The 22,365-nt window shown below is 35.2% G+C and overlaps 4 protein-coding genes across 4 annotated transcripts; 2 read left to right on the forward strand and 2 right to left on the reverse strand.

Annotated features, from left to right (window-relative positions):
* The first annotated feature begins 2,815 nt into the window (after positions 1 to 2,815).
* LOC110409754 (aspartyl protease family protein 2-like) lies at positions 2,816 to 5,175 on the forward strand. The gene has a single exon (XM_021419207.2). The coding sequence runs from the start codon at positions 3,256 to 3,258 to the stop codon at positions 4,948 to 4,950; it is 1,695 nt and encodes a 564-aa protein (XP_021274882.1). The 5' UTR covers positions 2,816 to 3,255; the 3' UTR covers positions 4,951 to 5,175.
* Positions 5,176 to 7,729: 2,554 nt separating this feature from the next.
* On the forward strand, positions 7,730 to 10,011 carry LOC110408942 (large ribosomal subunit protein eL20). Its single transcript, XM_021418104.1, has 4 exons — positions 7,730 to 7,858; positions 7,978 to 8,093; positions 8,173 to 8,236; positions 9,438 to 10,011. Exons 1-4 carry the CDS (start codon positions 7,844 to 7,846, stop codon positions 9,777 to 9,779), a joined length of 537 nt encoding a protein of 178 aa, XP_021273779.1. The 5' UTR covers positions 7,730 to 7,843; the 3' UTR covers positions 9,780 to 10,011.
* Positions 10,012 to 10,573: 562 nt separating this feature from the next.
* Positions 10,574 to 12,888, reverse strand: LOC110429226 (POLLEN-EXPRESSED TRANSCRIPTION FACTOR 2). The gene is given in 3 exon segments (XM_021445151.1): positions 10,574 to 11,584; positions 11,587 to 11,680; positions 11,683 to 12,888. Coding segments are annotated over 3 exon segments (1,575 nt in total). The 5' UTR covers positions 12,370 to 12,888; the 3' UTR covers positions 10,574 to 10,790.
* Positions 12,889 to 13,019: 131 nt separating this feature from the next.
* Positions 13,020 to 22,358, reverse strand: LOC110429225 (protein VACUOLELESS1). The gene is made up of 14 exons (XM_089782379.1): positions 22,218 to 22,358; positions 21,697 to 21,836; positions 20,039 to 20,157; positions 19,863 to 19,955; positions 18,524 to 18,613; positions 18,328 to 18,441; positions 18,146 to 18,253; positions 17,812 to 17,885; positions 17,267 to 17,321; positions 16,149 to 16,330; positions 15,083 to 15,212; positions 14,813 to 14,915; positions 13,598 to 13,695; positions 13,020 to 13,415 (listed from the first exon to the last, which is right to left on the reverse strand). The coding sequence occupies exons 2-14, from the start codon at positions 21,713 to 21,715 to the stop codon at positions 13,251 to 13,253; spliced, it is 1,350 nt and encodes a 449-aa protein (XP_089638505.1). The 5' UTR covers positions 21,716 to 21,836; positions 22,218 to 22,358; the 3' UTR covers positions 13,020 to 13,250.
* Between the last annotated feature and the right edge of the window lie 7 nt (positions 22,359 to 22,365).

Genomic DNA, 22,365 nt, shown 5'->3' on the forward strand with positions numbered 1-22,365 from the left:
TAAATTGGATCGGGTCGATGATCCTTTTATTAAAAGAGAGAAAGTAAAAAGTTTTTTTTCAATTACGAAATTTTTAATTTTTAATCTTGATTCTTATTTTTTTCCTGTCTCAACAATTAAATTGATAACAAGACATTGAAATTTGAAGAACTTTATTAAAGTAAATGTGCGTATGTTATCGCCATCAATTCTTTATTTTTTTATATTCTACTTGCTATATTAAATTATTCCCTATCTCACAATTAGTTATTGCTTTTCCTAAAGACCCAAGCATTATACTATTTCAATACTCATAGTGTGAATGTTTGGATTGAACTCCAAGTGTGTTACGTTGTTCAGATAATAGAATTTTTCTTTTTCAAAAACCCCATTTCCAAAGGTCACGTCTTAAAGTCAATCTATATGTTTTAGGAAAATACAAAAACTTTTTCCGAATTTGATAAACAAATGCACTCACCTCTAGGAAAAGTAATCTTATTAATTATTAAAGTTAATTTTAAACAGACAAACACAATATAAGTTTAATGATGTGATAAAATATGACATAAATAGTTAAAATATAAACGATGTTACAAAAACGCATAGTGACTGACATGTCATCGAGTCAAATAAACTACAATTATAGAAAACATTAATGCATGGACAATCAATCAAGTAATTCTAGTATCACATTAGAAAAAGAAAAAATTTTATATAATATAAAACTATATAAGTTATGTAGAATATATTGAGAAAATCTAAATTACATATATATAATCTTATTCATATTCTAGTTCTAAGTAACAGTATTACAGCATAATTCTAATAGTTTATTATAGTTTAACCAAATAATAATATTGTATAATAATTTTTCCTTAATAATTTATATAATTATCTTAACAATATAAAGTGAATAAATAAATAACAAAGCAATATACCTATATTTTCATTTAAAATTAATTTAATAATTAACACTATTATTTTTTTTCAAGAGTGTAAATGTATTTTCAACCAAATCTCAAAACGATACGTATTTTCAACCGAACTTCATAAGGGTCTTTATATTCTATCCAAATGATTTGTTTTAGCTTGTTTTATTGTTTAATTAATTAATAATTAGTGACTCTTTTGGTCACTGTACTAATATATATTTATATATATATATATTTGTTGGTTAGAAAATGGTCCAACTATTGAATAGATTAATCAAACTTTGTATAAATACAACCTATAATAAATGAAAAAGGGCATGGAAAAGAACTTATTAAAAGACGAAAATAAAGGAAAGAAAAAAATTTAAACTGAAAAATGAAAATATATTCCCAACTTTGAATTCTCCCTATTGGCTACCTTAAGCTGTTGTGCTTGTAAGCCGTCTTTGGTCAAAGGAATAATAGAGTTGCCCATGCGCACGTACCCAATGTCAATTGAAAAATTAAAATGAGAAGAAAAACAAACAAACATAATTTCACATTTCAAATATTTGATTTAACAACCATGATAACTACATAAATTTTTTATTTAAAAATTTATAGTCACATAAGCATTATTTTTTTTGTTTTAACCTCCAAGCATATTGAGAAGCTAATTTTCCCATGCATGGATTAGTTTGCATCTTGCTTTAACTATCTTCATGTTGGTTTTCATAGTTTCAAATATATATATATATATATAGGTGACGGTGCGAATTGAGTGAATTAAGTTAAATTTTAGTGGATTATTTTGAATTAAATTATTTAAAATTCATATCATTATAGATTCGGGTTACACTCTTATATGTCATTTCAAATATAAATTTTTTTAAAATTCAGGTCCATGTTGCTTTCCGTTTCAATTTAGAGAATTAATTGAATTTGAGTCAATTCAAGTCATATTTGTTACTTATTTCTACTATATTTATTACTCTTTAATCAAATTAAAGTTTAAAATGGGAAAAGAACAATTTTTTTTACACAATTTAAATTTTAGGTTATTTCACATTTAAGATTAATTCAAATTTAAATTGTTTTAGATTTCGGTCATTTTAAGTTGAGCTTTCATTATTTTTTTTTCCGAATTTGGATTGTTGACTTTTTAAAAGTTTTTTTTTTAAAGAGAGTAATGGATTGTTAATGTTTAATTTGCAGAACTTATATATTTATTAAGTTCCAAACAAAAAACCTATTTATTTTACATGTACACAAAAAAAAAATTAAACTGCACGAATAAGATTAGAATGTAATTATATGTTTATTAAATATATTAGCTATTGAAAAAAAAGGCCTCCTACTTTTTTACTTGCAAGTAATATTTTCATCGCCTTTGGAGTCTGGTGATGCGCGTAAAACTGAAGCTCCACTTGTTTTTGTATTTTCCCTGTTTGTTTAGTCAGAATTAAAAGATTTGCGATTTAAAATATAGAGTACACCCAAAGCGCAACGTCAAACCTTAAACTGAAGAAGAAAAGAAAAAAGGAAACCGTGGTGATGAGAGTTTTACCAAGTAAAAACCCCAAGGCCAAGACCCCAGAGGGAGGAAATATAGAAACGAGTGAGGCTTTTGCTTTGACTTGGCCATTGTTGAAATGTTTTGAGAAAGCTGTAAATGTGAACTGGCTTTCGTGAAAGGACAGCTCTTTTTAGTAGTTAAAACCCAAATGAAGTTTAAACTAATGGAGCAGGAAACAGAGAGGAAGAAACCCATCAACAAGAAGACCAGGTAAATCACAATTTTTCCTTTCTCAAAAGTATATATTAATTAGTGGGTAATTTTCGGTGCATTTATTTTTTTCCATATGAAACCGCGTTTTTGGAAAGTGGACTTTTCCTTTCCTTTTCTTTTGTTTTGATTCAAAGTCTTTAACACTGATTCTAAGCAGACCACCACCAGCTAAAAAAGCCTCCATTTTTCTTCTTTACCTGAAGGCTTTTCCCTTTGCCTTTGCCTTCTTATTTGCTTAGATTTCCATTTCCTCTCCCTTCATGGTTTTTTTTTCCCAGAAATTTTGTTTCTCTTCTCTAAAAAAAGCCTCAACAATTTAAAGTTTTTTTTTTTCTTTCTGGGCTTTGGTTTTCTTGAGTCTTGGCTTCTGTTTCCCATTTGTTTTTCTTTGTTTTAGTGTCCTGTTTCTGGGTTTTAGTGCTTATACTCTTCTTTGTTATTGAATCCGGAGAAAGATTCCTGACTTTCCTCTCACCAGCTAGCCCTTAAATTTTGAGACTTTTTTCAGCTTCTGGGGTCTTGTTTTTCATTTCATGTAGGATTTTCTCTGTGACCAAACAAGAAAAGATCAGTGCAATGTTGGTGAAAGTTTCTCTAAGTCTTCTTCTTCTTCTTCTTTCAATTTCCTCTGGTGCTTTTGAAGCAATTGCTAGAGTCCATCATGATCACATCAAAAATGGAAATTCCAACATCTCCACGCTGACTGGCATAGAACTACCTGACCACATGAGCTTCAATGCAGTTTCTTCTTCAACAAGCAGCAGTGGTTGCAGCCTGTCAAAACAGAAGAAAGCAAAACAATCACAAAAGATAGCTTCCCAAGAAGTAAGTTCTTATCTTGATGATGAGGATGAGGAAGACGAAGAACAAGAACCAAAGAAGTCAGTGAAGCTGCACTTGAAGCATAGGCAGATAGATGAGAAGGCTGAGCCTAAAAATTCTGTTTTGGAGTCAACGATGAGGGATTTGACCAGAATTCACACATTTCATACAAGGGTCGTTGAGAAGAAGAACCAAAATGTCATTTCGAGGCTAAACAATGATAGGAAGCAATCAAAGCAACATTTGAAGCCTGTGGTTGAAAAAGCAGCAGCGCCAGAATCCTATACAAGTGGGGTTCCTGGCCAGCTTGTGGCAACTTTGGAGTCTGGTGTGAGTCTTGGCTCAGGAGAGTATTTTATTGATGTGTTTGTTGGTACTCCTCCCAAACACTTCTCTTTGATACTTGATACTGGTAGTGACCTTAATTGGATTCAATGTGTTCCTTGTTATGATTGTTTCGAGCAAAATGGGCCTCATTATGATCCTAGGGAGTCAAGTTCCTTTAGGAATATAAGTTGCCAGGATCCTAGGTGTCAGCTGGTTTCATCACCTGATCCTCCTCAACCTTGCAAAGCTGAGAATCAAACGTGTCCTTACTATTATTGGTATGGGGATAGTTCCAATACGACTGGTGATTTTGCAGTTGAGACATTTACTGTCAATCTCACATCGCCTAGTGGGAAATCAGAATTTAGACAGGTGGAGAATGTGATGTTTGGTTGTGGTCATTGGAATAGAGGCCTCTTCCATGGTGCGGCAGGGTTGTTAGGGCTTGGGAGAGGACCTCTCTCGTTTGCCTCTCAGCTGCAGTCACTATACGGTCATTCTTTTTCTTATTGTCTTGTTGATCGAAACAGTGATGCCAATGTCAGCAGCAAGTTGATTTTTGGGGAAGACAGAGATCTTCTGAGCCACCCTAACTTGAATTTCACAGCATTGGTTGCTGGCAAGGAAAATTCTGTTGATACATTTTACTACGTCCAGATAAAATCAGTCGTTGTTGGAGGAGAGGTGTTGAATATACCAGAGGAGACATGGCAGTTGTCGGCTGATGGTGCTGGTGGTACAATCATTGATTCGGGTACTACTCTAAGTTATTTTGCAGACCCTACTTATCAGATTATTAAGGACGCATTTGTGAAGAAAACAAAAGGATATCCAGTTTTGAAAGATTTTCCAGTCTTGGATCCTTGTTACAATGTGTCTGGAGTTGAAAATGTGGAGCTGCCTGATTTTGGGATTCAGTTTGTTGATGGAGCCGTATGGAATTTCCCGGTTGAGAACTACTTCATCTGGCTTGAAGAGGATGTTGTTTGTTTGGCAATTTTGGGGACTCCACGATCTGCCCTTTCAATTATCGGGAACTATCAGCAGCAGAATTTCCATATCTTGTATGACACAAAGAAGTCTAGACTGGGATATGCACCCATGAAGTGTGCAGATGTTTAAAATCTTGTTTAGAGTTAAGGTGGTAGGATAGAAACTGTAAACATGGAGTTTCTGGAGAGGGATATTCTTTTTAGTTTTCCTTTCAAAAAACTTAACATACCAAAACTTAGATTCATTATTTTTCTTTTTGTAAGGTTCAGTTGATAAAATTGACTGCAGGTCAGTTACACATAAATGTACAATGCATTCTTGAATTGTTGTATAATCAAAGCAATTGCTGGTAAATGCCTTCATACGTTAGATTTCACTACCTTGAATGCACGAACATTATCATAAATTGTTCTATGGAACTGTAACTGGTTTTTGACTCGCTGTCTGGGACTTGTGTCTTCTTCTGATTGCTCCAATTTTTTTTTAATTTTTTATATTTGGGGAGAGGGTATTCGAATTATTCTACTCTTTTAAGCAAGAGATCAAATACTACTCGTTTCTGATTGCTCCAACTTTTTCTACTATAAATATATATTTTAAGCTCCTTTCATGCTGTAATTTATTCTTACAATGAATGGTAGAATGTTATTTTGCTTAATTTCCCAATTTTTTTCTATATTGTTGATACAGATAAAGAACCGATCAACTTTTAGGTGTGTAACTGTTACAGTCATATTATTTAAGACTGGTCAAATGTTAGGTGTGCACCATACTTTCTTTATTCCTATCTGATGTCATTTTCCCTTTTCTCTGTATCAATTTTTTTTTTTTGTGGTGGGGGGCATCACCATCAGAGCAATTCGTTGTTCCTGCTGACCTCCTACCACCCAGAAAATTTAATGTATTTTTAGACTCGTTTGTTGTGATGCTAATTTTGTTTCCTTCATTAACTAAGCCCAATTCAAGTTAGAACTCTCAGACAGGGTGGTCTCATCTATGAGGTCTTCATGTGGTCGGATGACCTTGTACATGAAAGGTGAGAAAGTCTCATCATGTCTGCTGTTCAACTTTTGAAAAAAACATGTTGCTGCTTGTCATGGGGTTCATGAGAGGGCAGAGGTAGACTTTGCATGGATTACTTGAAACGCTGGGAACCTAACCTTTTAAATTTCATTTCAAAACTTGTTCCAGTTCATAGTCGTCAAGGGCTATACTTTTGGCTTTACTCTTTACAACCTTTGCGGCTCCAAAAATAATGTTCATTGTCCATCCCATCATTCTTTGTATGTGAGATAAGGACTCCCAGCTACCAGCTTGCCTAAGAAAACTGATTGCACTAATCTCAAATTTGACTTTGTTAGACTCAATTATCAATTAAACAAGATGCAGCACGGAATCAACTTACTTATTTAATTATTTGCATATTATGCAAATAAAATAAAACTCTTATTAGATTCACGAGTCATTTAAACTAATCATTAAAGTATTCAAACATGGCTGTATTGATTAGAGGGCATTATCAAAGTCTTCATAATTTTCCTTTAGTCACTCTGATCTGAGTGTGAATGGTTCATGATTTACTTGCACTTGTAATATGAAAGAGTTTGATGCTTTAATTTATGATTGGAATCTCTAGTGACATAGTCCAAACTTAAACAGTAATCTTTTTATGACTCAATTCAATTAATTAATATTTGTTAACGAGACTTCTTAATTTGAAAATTTCATATTCGAATCTTAATTCATAAAACGAAATAGTCTGGAAATTTGTGTCATCCAAAGGTAGATGATGAAGCTGTGGAATCTGGCTTTGAGAAAAGAACGTGCTGTGGTTGAAGGCAGAGAGAATGTGTGAGTGCAAATGGCGTGATCAAGAGAGAATTCAACAAAGACAGTTTTCAAAGCGTGGACGGCGAGTGCTTAGGTGCAATCGTCATCCCATCAAAACCAATAGCCGCATTAGGTATCCATCCATCCAATCCCATCCTGGTCAAGGGGTGGATGCTTTAGCAGGTTCAAGCTTGGACTATCTTCTATCTCCTTGCACATTTAAAATTAAGTCATTTCGTATGGTTTAGGAACTTTCTAAGAATAGGCCCTTCCTTTTTCTTTTTTTTATATATTGGGTGTGTGTGTGTGGATTTTTAACAGCTTGGTACTTCCCCCTAAGACAAACCTCCAACAACTTGCCTATTGGCTTAATCACTTGTTACATAATGTTGATGCTCACTCTATCACACATAACAACACCAATATTTAAAATTTTAGTAATATGTATGCAATATTCTTGTAATTTAGATTACTAAAATCACATGTGAAGGTACTGAAAATGTATTTAAATAATTATTAAAATTTTTTGTAGTTTATATTTATATATGTAAATTTTAGTATTTTGAGAGTAAAATTTTGAATGCATTAGGTCAATATGAGGAGTACGTCTTTAAAACTATCCAAAAAAAAATAATAAAAAATTCCAAACAAAACATGAAAAGAAAAACAAGAAAAAAACAGTGGAATCTTTTGGGCTTAACAATCTTTTAGGGTATTAAATATCTAGGGGTTGGGCCTTAACATAACTTGAGCACAAGATGATTTGTGATTTAGACAAATTAAATAATTAATATTATTTTTTTGAAAACCAATTCTTTGCTTTATTCTTTTTTCCTTTTTTTTTTAAATTTATAAAAAGAATGGGAGCCTTTTGCTATTGCAATTTGAGCTGCGTTTGATTAATCACTACATTTTCTTGGAAGCATAATGCCAAAAATAAAATAAAAAAAATTGCAATGCCAAACTGGGCTGAGAGAGTTGGCAGTAGGCATTTATTTTTGGGCTTTCCATCACAAAAAAAGAAACAACGAAAGGATATATGAGCTTGGGTCATCCTGAGGCCCACTTGAGCCCACACAAATTTACAAGAAAGAAAGTAGGGTTTTTAATCCTACCGCTGCCAGAGAGCAGCAGAGGGAGAAAGCATAAGGAAGTAAGCAGCGAGCGGTAGCTTGTCTTGTGTACTCCAAAAATGGTTTCCTTCAGGGTAAGTTAACAGTCAATTGTCATATTATATTGTGTCTTTTTGGTGATGAAATGGTGTTGGGATTTTGGGTTTTGATTTTCTTTTCCTTTTTCTTATATTCAAAAAAAAAAAAAAAACAGTATCACCAGTACCAGGTAGTGGGGAGAGGTCTCCCAACAGAAGCAGATGAGCATCCCAAGATTTACCGTATGAAGCTTTGGGCCACTAACGAAGTCCGTGCCAAATCCAAGTTTTGGTCTGTAAACTAAATTTTACAGATTCTAGTTGGCTTTTTTTTTTTTGTTTGTTGCTTGATGTCTTTGTTTTTACCTTAGGTATTTCTTGAGGAAGCTGAAGAAGGTGAAGAAAAGCAATGGACAAGTTTTGGCTATCAATGAGGTGTTAATCTTTTGAAATTATGAACCCCACAAATAGCTTATACTTGTTGCAATGCATTTCAATATGTAGGCTACGTTACTCTATCTTATGTGTATTGTGTTCAATAAACTTTTCCTACCGTATTTAGAAGTCTGGATAAATGATCCAAATTTACAGCTAAATGCTTGACTTATATTGTTCATTCATAATTTGAAGTTACGAGTGACATTACTGTTAGTTGGAGGCTGTCTCATGCATATATTTTAAGAGGAAAAACACCTTAAAAACCTTTCCCCCCTGTGTTCATTATTTTGTTTTAAAAAAGAAAGAGATCTTGGACCTCCTTTAGGCGTGACCTTCCTTTCCAATTTGGTTACTTTCTTTGCCATATACTGGATGTAGAGTTGCCAGTGCTGAAAGAAGTAGGTCTATCTTATATCCTTGGGTTTAGTTCAGCTGAGTCTCTCTTCCTATGAGGTAATGATTTCCGTATGGTTGGAGTTAGACCTTTTGAGCTGCTTGAGTTAGTTTGTGTGCTATATTTGGTGTGACATTTTGGACAAGGAATCGTGTTTTAAAGAAATCTGCCATGTTCTGCTCTGACTTGAAGTTGGAATCATTTTTAGCTCAAAATTCTCGGGGCCAGTTAAAGTTGGTTTGATTTAAAAGAAGCTTTGTGCTGAATGATTAGTTTCAGTTCTAAATGTTGGTTCTAGTTAATTATTCATCTGAGCCTGGTCTCTTGGGACATTTAATGGGCCAGAGTAAATTACCAGTGCTAGTGAGGGTTAAACTTTTTGTTAGATTGTGAGGAAAGAAAACATTATTAAACTCTTTTGCGTTTGGGAGTTTGGACCTTTTTGGAGGCCGCAGAGAGCTAAGAAGAGGGGACAACATGCACTTATATTTACCCATGTACACAGTGGATAACAAAAGTAAGAAAATACTTATTTGTACCCTAATTTACCTTCAAACCTTGTTCCAATGCACTTGTGCTTTACTGGGACTGCAGTTGAGTTCTATTTATACGGACATTTGTTGTTGCAAAGTTGGCTGTTGTATCTAGTTTGTTGCTGGGTATAGACTTGATTGGGGAGTCTTAAGTTAGTATTTTATTTTCTTCCGTTGGTGAAATAGTTTGTGCTGTACTGCTATAGTTCTAATTACATCTAGTAAAGAACAGAAATCAATATTTTCTCATGATGTGTACTTGTGATCTCAGATATTTGAGAAAAACCCAACCAAAATCAAGAACTATGGCATTTGGCTGCGATATCAAAGTCGGACTGGGTATCACAATATGTACAAGGAGTACCGAGACACAACTCTCAATGGTGCCGTAGAGCAGATGTACAATGAGATGGCATCTCGTCACAGGGTGAGGTTTCCATGCATTCAAATCATCAAGACAGCTACCATCCCGGCAAAACTTTGCAAGAGGGACAGCACCAAGCAGTTCCACAACTCCAAAATCAAATTCCCACTTGTGTTCAAGAAGGTTAGGCCACCTACCAGGAAGCTTAAGACAACTTACAAGGCATCAAGACCCAACTTGTTTATGTAGTTGTCTTGATAGTTAGTCGTGGGTAGGCTAAGCCTTCTAGGCTGATTACTTCCCTTCTTAGATTGAGAGGACAGATCAATTTTTGAGCAATTTACGTTTACTTTCTATCCCTTCTTGTTTTGAAGATTTTGTGGTTTGATAAGTTTATTTTTAATTTGATGAACATGGTCAATTACAATATAATAATATTTGCTATGTTTATTAAAGTTGGAGAGTGTGCAGTTTGTGTTAATACTCCCCTACTAGCGCAGAAATGATGTTCAATATTATAGTCACAGTTTTACCTCTTTAAATCATATTTGAAGTATGTCTGCAACATTGTATAGTTCTGGTAAAGATCTTCAATGGACATAGGAGCCGATAAATTTGTTAACCACTTGGTTGCTATTTCCTTTTAGTTGCCGTCCCTTAATGCCTTGCATGGTGCAACTAGCATTGATAAGTTGGCTCGTAAATCATCTGCATCTGAAGTTTCCAAGTTTTAGGACCTAAACCAAAGTTCATTTTGTGAACGAGTTCACATTTGCTGATTATTTTTAAAGCATTCAACGAGCAAACCACAGGCTCAAGGGCCATTGCATTTGGTTTCATGGTCATAAGGGAGAGGGAGGAAATCATTTTCCCATCCTTCTGCCTACAGAACAGTGCATCAATCGTAGCTATTGGAATGAGATGGTATGCAATTAGGTGAACAAAAATGCACAAATTAAACGAGAAAACACAATAAAAAATCTAAATACCAAAATTTCTTATATTAGAGATCGAATCTAGAAACAATTTACAAAAGAATAATAAAAATAAAAATAAGAGATTCAATTTTTTCATTGGTATAAGGAGAGAGAGAGAGAGAGAGACTTCAAATTCCGTTTCTCCGTTTGTCATCAATGGTATCAAAAAGCTTTCTGTTGCTGTAAAATCTCAAACAAAAAATTGGACAAAGCGCTCTATAGAAAAATACAGTCAGTCAAGGATGTAAGTTAATCAAAAATATGCCTTCTGCACTGAAAGCTCTCACTTCATCCCAGAGTTGAAGACATGCAACCCCAGCAACGCTTTATAATGCCCTTTCTCAATATCTTCCTCTTTCACCTGATGCAGGAGGAGGGTTTCAATAACAAAATCTTCCCAGTCGATTTCACTGGCTTGTCTTCTCTTTCTCTTTTTCCCAGCACAAACAACTTCTGAAGAGCAAAGATTGCTACTACCATCTGAACCAGAATTGGATGGATCAATGATCTTATTGATCCGCACCTTAGCAGCATTTATCTTTTTCCTTCTCCTCTCATTTGCCTTGCAACCGGCAATAAAAGATGGTGGCATCGCATCCAAACCTATTTCTTTCTCCATAATTTGCTTAAGAAGAAGCTTTTTACTTAATTCCGATTTCCCACTCCACCAATCCTTACATGCATGAAGTTCAAGCCCTCTATTTTTTCTCCCATGAACCTTTCCACTTTGTCCTTCCAACCTATCATCATCAACCTCAGTCAAAAAATTTGTATAAATCATGGACAAGCATTCATGTGAAAGCTTAAGGTTACCTATATTATTGTCATTATATATCCTAGGAAACTCCCTTCTATACCTTCCTTCAAAATATTGAGAATCACCTTTAATATAATTCTCGTCATCCCCATATTCTGCAACTTTTCGCAAACACTCACTAACCACATCATCCAAATCAAAATTCTCACCCTTTCCACCGCCCCCAGGTTCTTGCATGGACTTCATCTCCATATATCGAATCACAAATGGTGCATACTTGACCACATTTTTCACTGTCACATCTTGGCCCCATGCAATACTTGTGCAACCTTGACAAGTGCCTCCAAAAGCTCCTTATATCTCAACTTACAAGTAGCCACCGTGGCATGAACCTCCTTCGCTACATCCTCAATCTTTCAAAACCCTCTACCCCATTCAACTCTGCCACAAACGCCATCACTGCCGCCACTATGGGCAGTGGTCTCCTCCCTGTGGTCAAAAACCACTTGACTGCACAATTGACCAAAAAAATCCCTTGTTTCCTCATCCTCTCTTTCTTCTCCCCATCCATATTTGCCATCCTCATCGAATTATTCAACTCTCTTTCAAACAAACCCGCGATACTAACCTCAGGCAAAGTCAAATTCAAAAATTTAACCACACGAGCAATCATCCTACCTAATTCATAAACATCACAACCAACAACCTCCGCCACCTCCGCAGCGGGCAAAAACCTATCATCTCTCCTCATAACAACATAACAACAAGCACCGATTAAAACATTAAACCAATCACCTCCACCGAATTGTCCTTCAGTAATCTCATTGATCATAGAAGTAACGTCGGATTCGGAATAAGACATGTTAAGATTTAAGGTGTATTCGTGGATTAAGGTTTTGGCTTGAAAGATTTTCTTGTCTTTGTAACTGAAGAGAGAACCGGTACCTGCGTAGCCGATGTAGATGTTGGTGCCTTGGGGACCGTTGATGCCGCCGATTTGGGCGTCGTAGTTGTCGAAATCGAGGACGGTGTAGCATTCGGAGCAGACGAGGTTGCCGGTCACGTCATCGCGGATGGTCGAACGGCTTCCACATTTGCACGACATTCCGGTTTTGGGCTTTCTAAGGATGGTGTGTGGATGCTGGGAAAAACTGTGTCGAAAATTGTAACTTATAGTCTACGTATTCAAAAGGGATTTTGGAGAGCTTTTAAGGGTTTTTTCGTCCAACTCTGAACTTTAATACTTTATTCGGATTTTTTTGACATTTTAATGCGAAGAACCGGTCACCGACTGAAACAGGGTTGGGAGGGCGATGGGCAGAGGCAGGCAAGAGGGATTTAAACTATTTCTTGAAAGAAAGCTCCTGTCCTGCTGGAATCAACAAGATGAAAAGGCTCTGTCTTTCTCTCTCTCTCTGCTTCATGTCCCTTCCTATGAAGCTTACTAAACATGGAGATCTGCTCCACAGGAAGGATGAAACCTATAAAAACTTTCCCCTTCAAGTTCGCGAGAGTCCAATCTCAACTGCTTGCTTGTCTACTGAATTTTCTGATGTTCATAACCATTCAGCACTTAAGACTATAATTTTTCATTTCATGGCCAAAATTTCTGTCTTCTTTCAATCTGAATCTGCATGGCCTGATTTTAATCTACTCATCATATTCATAATGAACTGTTGAAGCCTAGAGCTAGACCAGAAGCTTGTTGAGCAATTTATTGTAACTTTTGATAGCTTAACGGAAGTCCACCAACAATTCTGTAAATCGAAGCAATCTCATTGGAAAAATGATACTTACAAAGGAAACTCATTGTCCTTTACGCTCAATCTGCAATCACTAATTTTTTTATAAATATCCGCACAACCACTTGCTTTTTCTTTGGATAAATACGGACAAGAATATATACACAACACAGCTGAAACTTCAAAAATAACAATGGCATTAACAAATGATAACACCACCAACAATAAGATAAGGGATACAAGACTAGGAAACGCCTTGGAAAGACAATCGATCCCGAAGAGTATCAAAAAGTGATGAAGCTGCTGCATTCTGTGCAAATGTCAATTTCAATCTTCCCAGCAATTCACCGTCTTTGGCTTGGGAAGCAGCATCAGCAGCTTCTTTGGCCATGCCAATCCGAGCATAAGCCTGTCATAACCGTACACAGATCTTGTGTCAAAGGTATAAAACAAAAAACTTATTACATCTATTCTAACGAGAAAAGCTATCACTTGCATCTGCTACATTAGCAATCACACACAGAAAAGTAGACACTACATGCCCATGAAAGCCGGCGAAATCAAAGACATATATTGGACATAAATTGTTACCTCAGCCCTTTCCCGAGGATCAGCAAGCTTGGGGATATATTTTAGAGCTTCACCTTTCTCATCAGCATCAACGCATGCCTCAACAAATGGCCTATAACCTATTTGATGCACAGAAAATAGATAAAAAAACAAAAACTGTAAACAAACTAACTTGCCTCATAATTATAAAGAAAGTGAAGAACAAACACTCATTGTAGTGAAAATGGCATTTAATTGATGTATTCATCGAACAAAACCCAAAACCAGTGCCTTTATATTTTATCCCTCCCCCTCTCCCCACTCTCTTTCACCATTTTAACTTCCAAATTCAATGCAAACTGTGTTAATGCTAGTTGCAATTGCATTACATAACAAGGGAAATTCACACAAAAACAACAACAAAAATCAGACTAGAACACCCTCTCCTGTCCCCACCCGCACGCCATTCCTCTTCCTTGGTTACCAATAAATGGAAAGAAAAAAGGTGCCAAATGAAACAGCAATATGATCCTTTGATGAGATCTACCAATCAAATTTGCATATTTAAGGCAGGATCGATATAAACATGCATACTCTTTTAAAACCATAATTAACGGAGCAACCTAAGACAATAAAAATAAAAACATTTTTCATTTATGCATGAACTGATACACAAAAATATTTTAGGCTAATAGGCTGACTAAACTAAACCTTTTACATTTGTGCAATGAAAGCCCCATAGTTTTATTGTGTCCCTAGAAATCCCTCAACATTGGTCAATTAAAAAAATAATGATTTAAAATATTTATTCCCAAATCAAGATAATTAAAACCTAAATGACCTTTCAAACAGCATTGACCTTAATTAAACCTACTTTAGAAACTACTAATTGAACTCCGTCTTTCTAAAAGATCAATAGGTTAAAATTTAAATGTAAACAAATATCTTTACTTTTTCCATTTTCTTTTATTTTTTTCCTTTGCCTATAATTCTTCTTTTATTCCATCTAGTGCCACAATAAGGATATAAAAATTGGGTGGGATAGAAAACATGTATCAAGAAAACCCATCCCACATCACTTCATCTTATGATGTTAATTTACAATACATGCCTTCACAATATCAGGTAACCACTGGCAAACAAAGCAATAATTATATCTTTCATAATAGCAGGCAGCGGAGTTCACTTGCAGACAAAGCATGATTATGTCTTATCTATCGTGCTCTCCAAAACTGAACAAGAACGTTCATAGCTTACCAATTGGTGGTCTCTTCTCCTTTGAAAACTTCTCAAGAGCATCCCAATCTCTAATTGTAGCCAAAGCAAAAACTTTAAGCCAATACCACCTCTTTTCAGAAACCTGAGACAAGTAAGCAATAAAGTAACAAATATGATTCCATGGGTTGTAAGGGCAATTTAAATGAACGATGCCTAAACTTTCAAAGAAGCCAAAAAATGAATGCCATATCTTGCGCCAAAAAGAGAAACTTCTTTTGGCAAGAGAGAATATAGGGGCAGTTTAAGAACCTTGAATTCAGTCTTCACTTTCATTGCCGCCCGATTATTCCCCAGAACAATACATGTTCGAATAGTATCACTGATACTTGAATCGACAAATATGGCCTGCTTTGTACTTACTTCTAATTCGTGTTGTATTCTGTATAATTTGGAAGTGTTCGAAAAAGTAGATAAATGGGTGTATTAGTAGGCAACTCATTTTATAAGAAAGGAAAGAAAGAAAACTAAATACAAATATTGGCTGATGAGGACTGAAAACCAGGATGGACACACTGAGAAACTATAATACTCCAATCATGAGTATGGATCATGAAACAAAATTTCCTGTTATACTATATTTAAATCTTGCTATATGAAATAAGGAACTCCAATCCCTAGCTTCTTTTAGCCTCCTATATTTTCCCCATTCGATACTGGAGGGAGGCTATAGTCAGTGCTATTATAGATAATGAATACATCTAATAAACATTTCTGCATACTTTGCATTTCAACCAAATAAAGAATGTGGTTTCTTCAGAATCTTTAAGATTTCTAAAATTAAGCCTTCTCTATTTCCTGCCTTACAAACAAATACACAAATTACAGTCCCTACCTAAAAGAACCTAGGAACGGCAACAGATAAGGTACCTGCTAATTTTGAGGTACTTGTACCCGAACTCAATTACAAAATCTAATACCAATACCCATCTGAACCCAATTAACAATGCCCTATTAAAACCTGAACTCGTTTATTTAGTTAACAATGATGTGAGCACCTGCTACAAAACAATTGAGAAGAACGCACCCATCAAATGGACTACAAAACAAGGCGACAAACAATCTGTAGTTTAATATCATATTAACCAACATAAAACCAAATTACAAACAAGTAGAGATGCCCACATGAATAGAACTTAGCACTCCCCCAAAGGGTTGGCTTTTTACATCAATACTATTATGTAGTTTTATGCCTCACATCAATTGTGTTTGGCATTTGCAATTATTTCTATCTAGATTAGGCCTATCCAATTGCAACTTAGTTTGAGGTTTGATGCCTTAACAAACACAAAACACTAAAGTAATTAATATCCCTCACCTCAACAACTTTGCATGCTCTTCAGCAGCTTTGGACTCAAAGGTATGTTCCTTGGTTTCTGTGAAAAGATGCTGGGCCTTTTCAATTAGTTTTATCCGTGGACCATGAAGTGGAGATCCTTTGGTTGCCATTGGATTTCTTCCCAGTTCCCATGATTCTTTCCACAAAAGAAATGCAACTTCCTACAAATCAAACAAACTGCACGTTAAACATTCATCACATAATCAAATATGGAAGTCACTTAGTAGGTCCTTGATGCATATTTAAGCTTTGACCACAAGAAGCTTAAAGGTAAAATACTCAACTTAGAATAGAATGATGGATTGAATGTGCAAGAAAGAGAGAGGGATCTGTTCTTTTCTTTTCCTGGTCGGTTCCCAATTTACCATCACCCTTTATCTTTTCTCTTCTCTGTACTGTTCTAGTTGCCAGACAGGTCTAAGACATCTTCATTGCTTAGTGTTAGATATTCAATTATTCATGCAACATAGAACATGAACATTTCACACACTGCAAAAGGAGGCACCTGGTGTCATGCCTAAAGTTCTATATCTACTTATCTCCATTGACTAATTTCCTAAAGGTGCCTCCCACGACCCATTAACTTGGAAAACAAAGATTGTAGGGTTGTTATTGAATATCAATAAACATCTTCGATCCCATAAGGAGAGCGTAAACCACTAAACATCTTTGATCCATGGAAGGGTTAGTTGACAAACTGTAGTGATTTCTATGGTCCAGCCATAGCTGAAAATTTAAAAGTCATAAAGCTGATAACTGATGCAAATAATCTGCAACAGTCTTTGACAATCAGTAAACATTGTATATTATATCATCCGAAAAGATTTAACATATTCAACGTTCTTATGATCAGAATACCAATCAATTCTGAGATTTCAACGATCTCATAGCTGAATACCCTTAGGATATCAGATATCATACAAAAGCAAACAAAAAATTTCCTTTTTGGCAGTTGAATCTTTTCTAATGAACAATATTAAGAACAGCAAGAATAGTAATAACAATAATGGTAATAATACCAATAACACCAACAAATAATTCTAAGAATGATTTGATAGTAGTAAGAGCAACAAAAGCACCCAAGCACTGAAACTTACTTGAAGTTGTCCAGTAGAAAGGAAGAAATCTTTCAAAAATTCATGCTTATAGCACCTGAAACACAAAATATCATGAATAATCAATACAAACATTGACACATGTAGTGTAAAAAATTGAAAACACAAAATCCTTGAGGGAAAAAGCTTCATTTCCACCATTTATCAAATAAATGACCAGAAACAGCTCAACACTGCCACAACGAGCACAAACGCTTATTCTAAAGGCAAAACTAAGAGTCAAGGTACAAAGCATACTTCCTAAAATAATATATTTATCACTTTATAATTTTATGATTACTCAATACTATTCACTACGTAATATCAATGTATCACAATCACCTAAGAGCGCACCATCTCTTGCACCTTATATTAGCTCTTCAGCCTCTCAGAGACTTTTAACATATCATGTTACCTGGACCTCGTTACATGTAGCCTTTAATAATTTTAATTTCCACAATTATTTGCAAAGTCATGCTTACAAAAGATTAAAAATATAATATGGAAGAAAAATAGTAACAATAATATTCCTTTAATTGTGAACCTACCGTGCATAAGATATAAATAAATCACGTGGCAGGGGTCTGGCCTGAATCATTCCAAAGAATTCCAAAGGTGGCCTCTGCATGAACAGAAGAATGTAATCAGTTCAAGAAACTTTATTGGCACTTCCATTTCAAGTATCAGCAGGCAGCCAATGACAGGTATTATTAACAAGACATTCAGTGAGAAAAATCAAACTTTTAAGGCAACCTTTCAAATAGATGGTGAAACCCTACCAATTATGCCCACCTCTCCATCCTTCACACATATTAGCTCCATTTTATGGTTTGTGCGATAAAACAAATGTAAACAAAGCTTCTTGTTCTGTCAAAGCAATACCTTCTGCCAGATATGGAAGAGAACAAGATAAACCAGGTCAGTGTCACCACTTTCTGTTGCCTTCATTAAAGCAGTATCTTCCTCTCCTATGCTTAACAAAAGTGGCACCTGAAGAGGAAAGATCATGATCAATATACACAATATCGTAAGATTCCAACAAATATAAGGATCAGGAATTTAACCTGTTTAGAGGAACGTGGTTCATGCTCCACAAGCATAGCAGCTAACTTTCGCCGGCCATTCTTATCTGCATGAGCAGCAACTGCTGCATATGATATGCCTCTGCATAACCTTAGCTGAAACTCAAAAAGCATATAAATTTAGATAATGCATTTACATAAAATCAAATGTAGAAATATACCAAAAATCTTGGGCTACCTTATCAAGTAGAATTCCTAGGAGAGCGGCATCTGGAATTGCTAATGATGCTGTTATCTTTGAGCATGCCCAATGCATTATCACCACCTCCTACATGAAGCCAATCAGTAGAAGCTGAACGCTTAATAAAATGCAGCAATAAAATCTAGCTCCCCCCAAAGCCAGCATACACAAGTCCACTTTCCTCCATGTTTGGAGTTTCCAGCTCTACTCTAAAAGCCATCATCATTCAGCAATGTGATCTATGTTGCATTGTGACCAACTGCTCACCAGGAATACAATCCCCAGTGATGCCATATCTCCACAAGGCAATATTAACTCATGGTATAAAGCAATCTTACTGCAATTTGGCAGATGAAGAAAAGAGGGCATAGGGGCAAGGAGGGGCAAAAGAAAAGGAAAAACATGGGTAAAATGAGGGGGCACGGATAGTAAGAGCAGAAAGAACTGTTGAAGTTCAAAATTCTGTTACATTTTTTTTGAACACTTACAAGAATTTTATTATAAACATATAAAAAGCTGGAAACTCCCATGGTCAATAAGTATGGAAAGCCCATTACAAAGAAATCAGCCATTAGAAAGAGCATCAGAAGGAACTGGACTCAATCAGCCCAATTTATTATGGTAAAATAAAGCTATTGGTCTATTCCTTGAAATATTCCATGCACCAAAGCCTAGGAAGACGAATAGAATACCTGTTTCTAATTCTAATTATTTCCAAAATGAAAACAACGAGGAACAATACTCATTTCCTTTCCAATAGAATAGTTTAATCCATTTCCACTTTTTCTTTTCCATAAACCAAATGCACCAAAATATCTTGTGCTCCGCTAAGCATTTGCCTCCATCACTTTTGCATATTTTATATTAGAATTTTTATTCGACACAATACTGTTCAGATTCAAAGTGTCATTTCTCCAACATGTTTCTACAATTTTTCCCCAAGAAAAGACCTGCTGCACATGCCCCCAGTATTCCGTTTGATATTCAAAAAGGGTGAGAAGGGAGGAAAGCAACAATAAAGCGATTTCATTAAGGAAACCGAAATGAAGAAATATCAAGCCACATTTTTTACATGATACAAGAGTAAAATTAGAAAACTCATCACAAACACAAGACTTGGACCCAGTAGTCAATATTAATATGCATGGGCAATGCACTCTGTAAATTTATTTAACTACAACTGAATTCCCATCAAACAAATGAAGTTTGGGTGCAGTGTTGAGGTTTAATTCTTCATTACTTTTGTTATAGGACATGCAAAGTTGTGAAAATTTAATATGAGACATAAGCCTAAAATAACATTGATATATTGAGAAATAAGCACATTGGAACCTACTTGATTCATTCCAACATACTCTGATATCCGCAGTGCAAGAAGGTGACGATGAGCATTAATCAAACGAGCAATCAGCACAGATGGTGTAAGCAACTGAGAGAAGCACATTACTCAGTCCGGGAAAGGTAATTTCAGCATCAAAATATTGAAATGGCAAATCATTGAGCCTTTAAGACCTTATATTGATTAATACTGAGAGGGATGCCAATCTCAGGATCACGCACAGCATTTAAGACCCGCAAAGTTTTACACATCTCTTGAATACGGTCACGTTGAAAATTGCTGCCAAAGCCAACTGGATATCATTATCAAGAGCATAAATCAGAAGAAAAAAAAATCCTCATGCTTAAAGAAAATAGCTAATACTACAAATAAAATCCAGTAGAAGGTAGCTAGCGAATTATCACACTGATACGTAGAAAAACATCCGTTACAGCTGAAGAGCAAGCATGAGTATGGGAAAAGAGGAAATTGCAGCAGTGCATATAAAAAGTTCAAATCTCAACTATAGATGTAGTAGATTTTGCCAGGTTCTTATAACTGTTTTGACTTTTTTTGTAAATCCAACCCTACAAGGTGTAGTTGGCTTACCACATGCCTTCTGAAATTTGGAAGGGCACTTCAGAAATGGCATGGTTAAAGAGGTACGTGGAAAATTTTAGAACTTTCCGAACCAGACTAAGAATAAAAAATGCAGGGCCAATAGGTTGATGGTCTTTCAAATAAAAAGTTCCAAATTATAATAAAATCAGAAGAGCACTTTTTCTGACAGGTGTTGTTCAATAAAAACATAAGTTGTTTTAAAATACAGACTTAAATTGAGCAAGTTTCAATCTCTTTTGATCACAGATATAAACCACTAAAGTGAAGATCTTAAGTGAAAGAGAAAGAAAAGATTAAGACTCTCAGCAAAGAGAACCTTCTCATAGCTGAATGCAGAACGCATCCACTAGAAACAATTTTTAGAACCTGTTTTCATAAATCGTATTATGCTTCATACTGTTCAATACTCCTAACTATGTTTTTATCATGTGTCATACTACGTATTTTAAATTTTATGTGCAATTTGAAAGTTACAAAGATAGGTTGGAATAGGTTTCCAAAATTCAACATTTGCAGTTCCCAAACAATTTAAATAAGTTCAGTTTTTCAATATTAGACAAATAATGTGTAGATTTCTTTATGTGAATTCAATCTTAAGAGCATTGAAAACTAATAATAATTCAGAATTCAAATATTGAATGCTAAAATTTACTTTCACAATACAGCACACAAGTACAAAAGACAATTGGTGTTTTATGGGTAAATTTTGCATTTTCATAGGTTGCAATTACAGAATCAAAAGTATTACTTGCAAATTTATGTCAACGTATGATATTTGAATATATAACAAACCAAAAAGAGTGAACTGAGTAGTTGCAAACAGGCTGAAAACCTTGATCAGAACTCTGTACTAGTGCAAAATTATGTAACCAGGGTTTCAGTTTCATCTGCTTCTAGATTCATCTAATCTGAACCTCCTTTCTCCTCATTTATAGATATAGTAGTTACACTTTGCAGAAAAAGTTGATTCCTAAAAGTATTTTTCCTATACATATCCCAGCACTTCAACAACAGCCCATGTCATTCCATTTAAAAGCACTAGATCCCAGATTTTATACAATTGACTGAAACTTACATCCAGAGATTAGATTCTAAAAAGGTGACAACCATCTAGTTTAGTGCCAAACATACAAGCAACGAAACTCAAATCAAATTTCAAAATGTTTTTCATTTTCCAAACAAGCAGCTTGTTCGAGCATCAAATGCCATGCTAAAAGGAATTACAACTGACCTGCAAAAGGCCTGTCCATAGCTTGCAGCTCTTAATAGAGTTCTTTGACGTGAAACATCAAATTCATGACCAGCAGCATCAATGCAGGCTTCAACAGCCTCAGGCAAGGATGAGCGTATCAATCTCAAATTTTCATCTGCCTGGTAACAAATGGTTTACCGAAATATCTTTAAGAAATCACACCCACAAAAGGAAAAAAAAAATGCCATCTCAACAAAAAACTCATTTATTTATCATTTCTTCACTGTCCTGTGGTTATTGTACAGGAGAATGAAAGGGGAAAAAGATATCATGAATATTAGCATACTAAGGATAAGAAGTCCACAAATAACAGTTAAAATATGAAGTGTGCTTATGCACTTATATACTTTATCAAATTAATAAGCAATATTCAAACATAAACCAAGCAGCAAACCAACTAACTCCATCTTTGCAGCAAAAGAAATCAGAGAAATTGACAAAATTTACCAGAACAAACTTGAAATCAACTATTTCTCTATGTAAAAGAAAGCATTGGCTACCTTGGCACTTCGCCTGTCAAAATGATCCAAGGCATCATACAGCAATGCAGCAGGTGATGTGCTTCCAATTTTGAAGATAGATACAGCGGAATCTGGAACCCGTTGCAGAAATTCCATACTTGTATTTGATAAAATTCTCACTCCATCA

Source organism: Theobroma umbraticum, unplaced genomic scaffold (genome assembly GCF_002168275.2).
Source record: "Theobroma umbraticum cultivar Fairchild unplaced genomic scaffold, ASM216827v3 scaffold_44.0, whole genome shotgun sequence".
Lineage (NCBI taxonomy): Eukaryota > Viridiplantae > Streptophyta > Magnoliopsida > Malvales > Malvaceae > Theobroma > Theobroma umbraticum.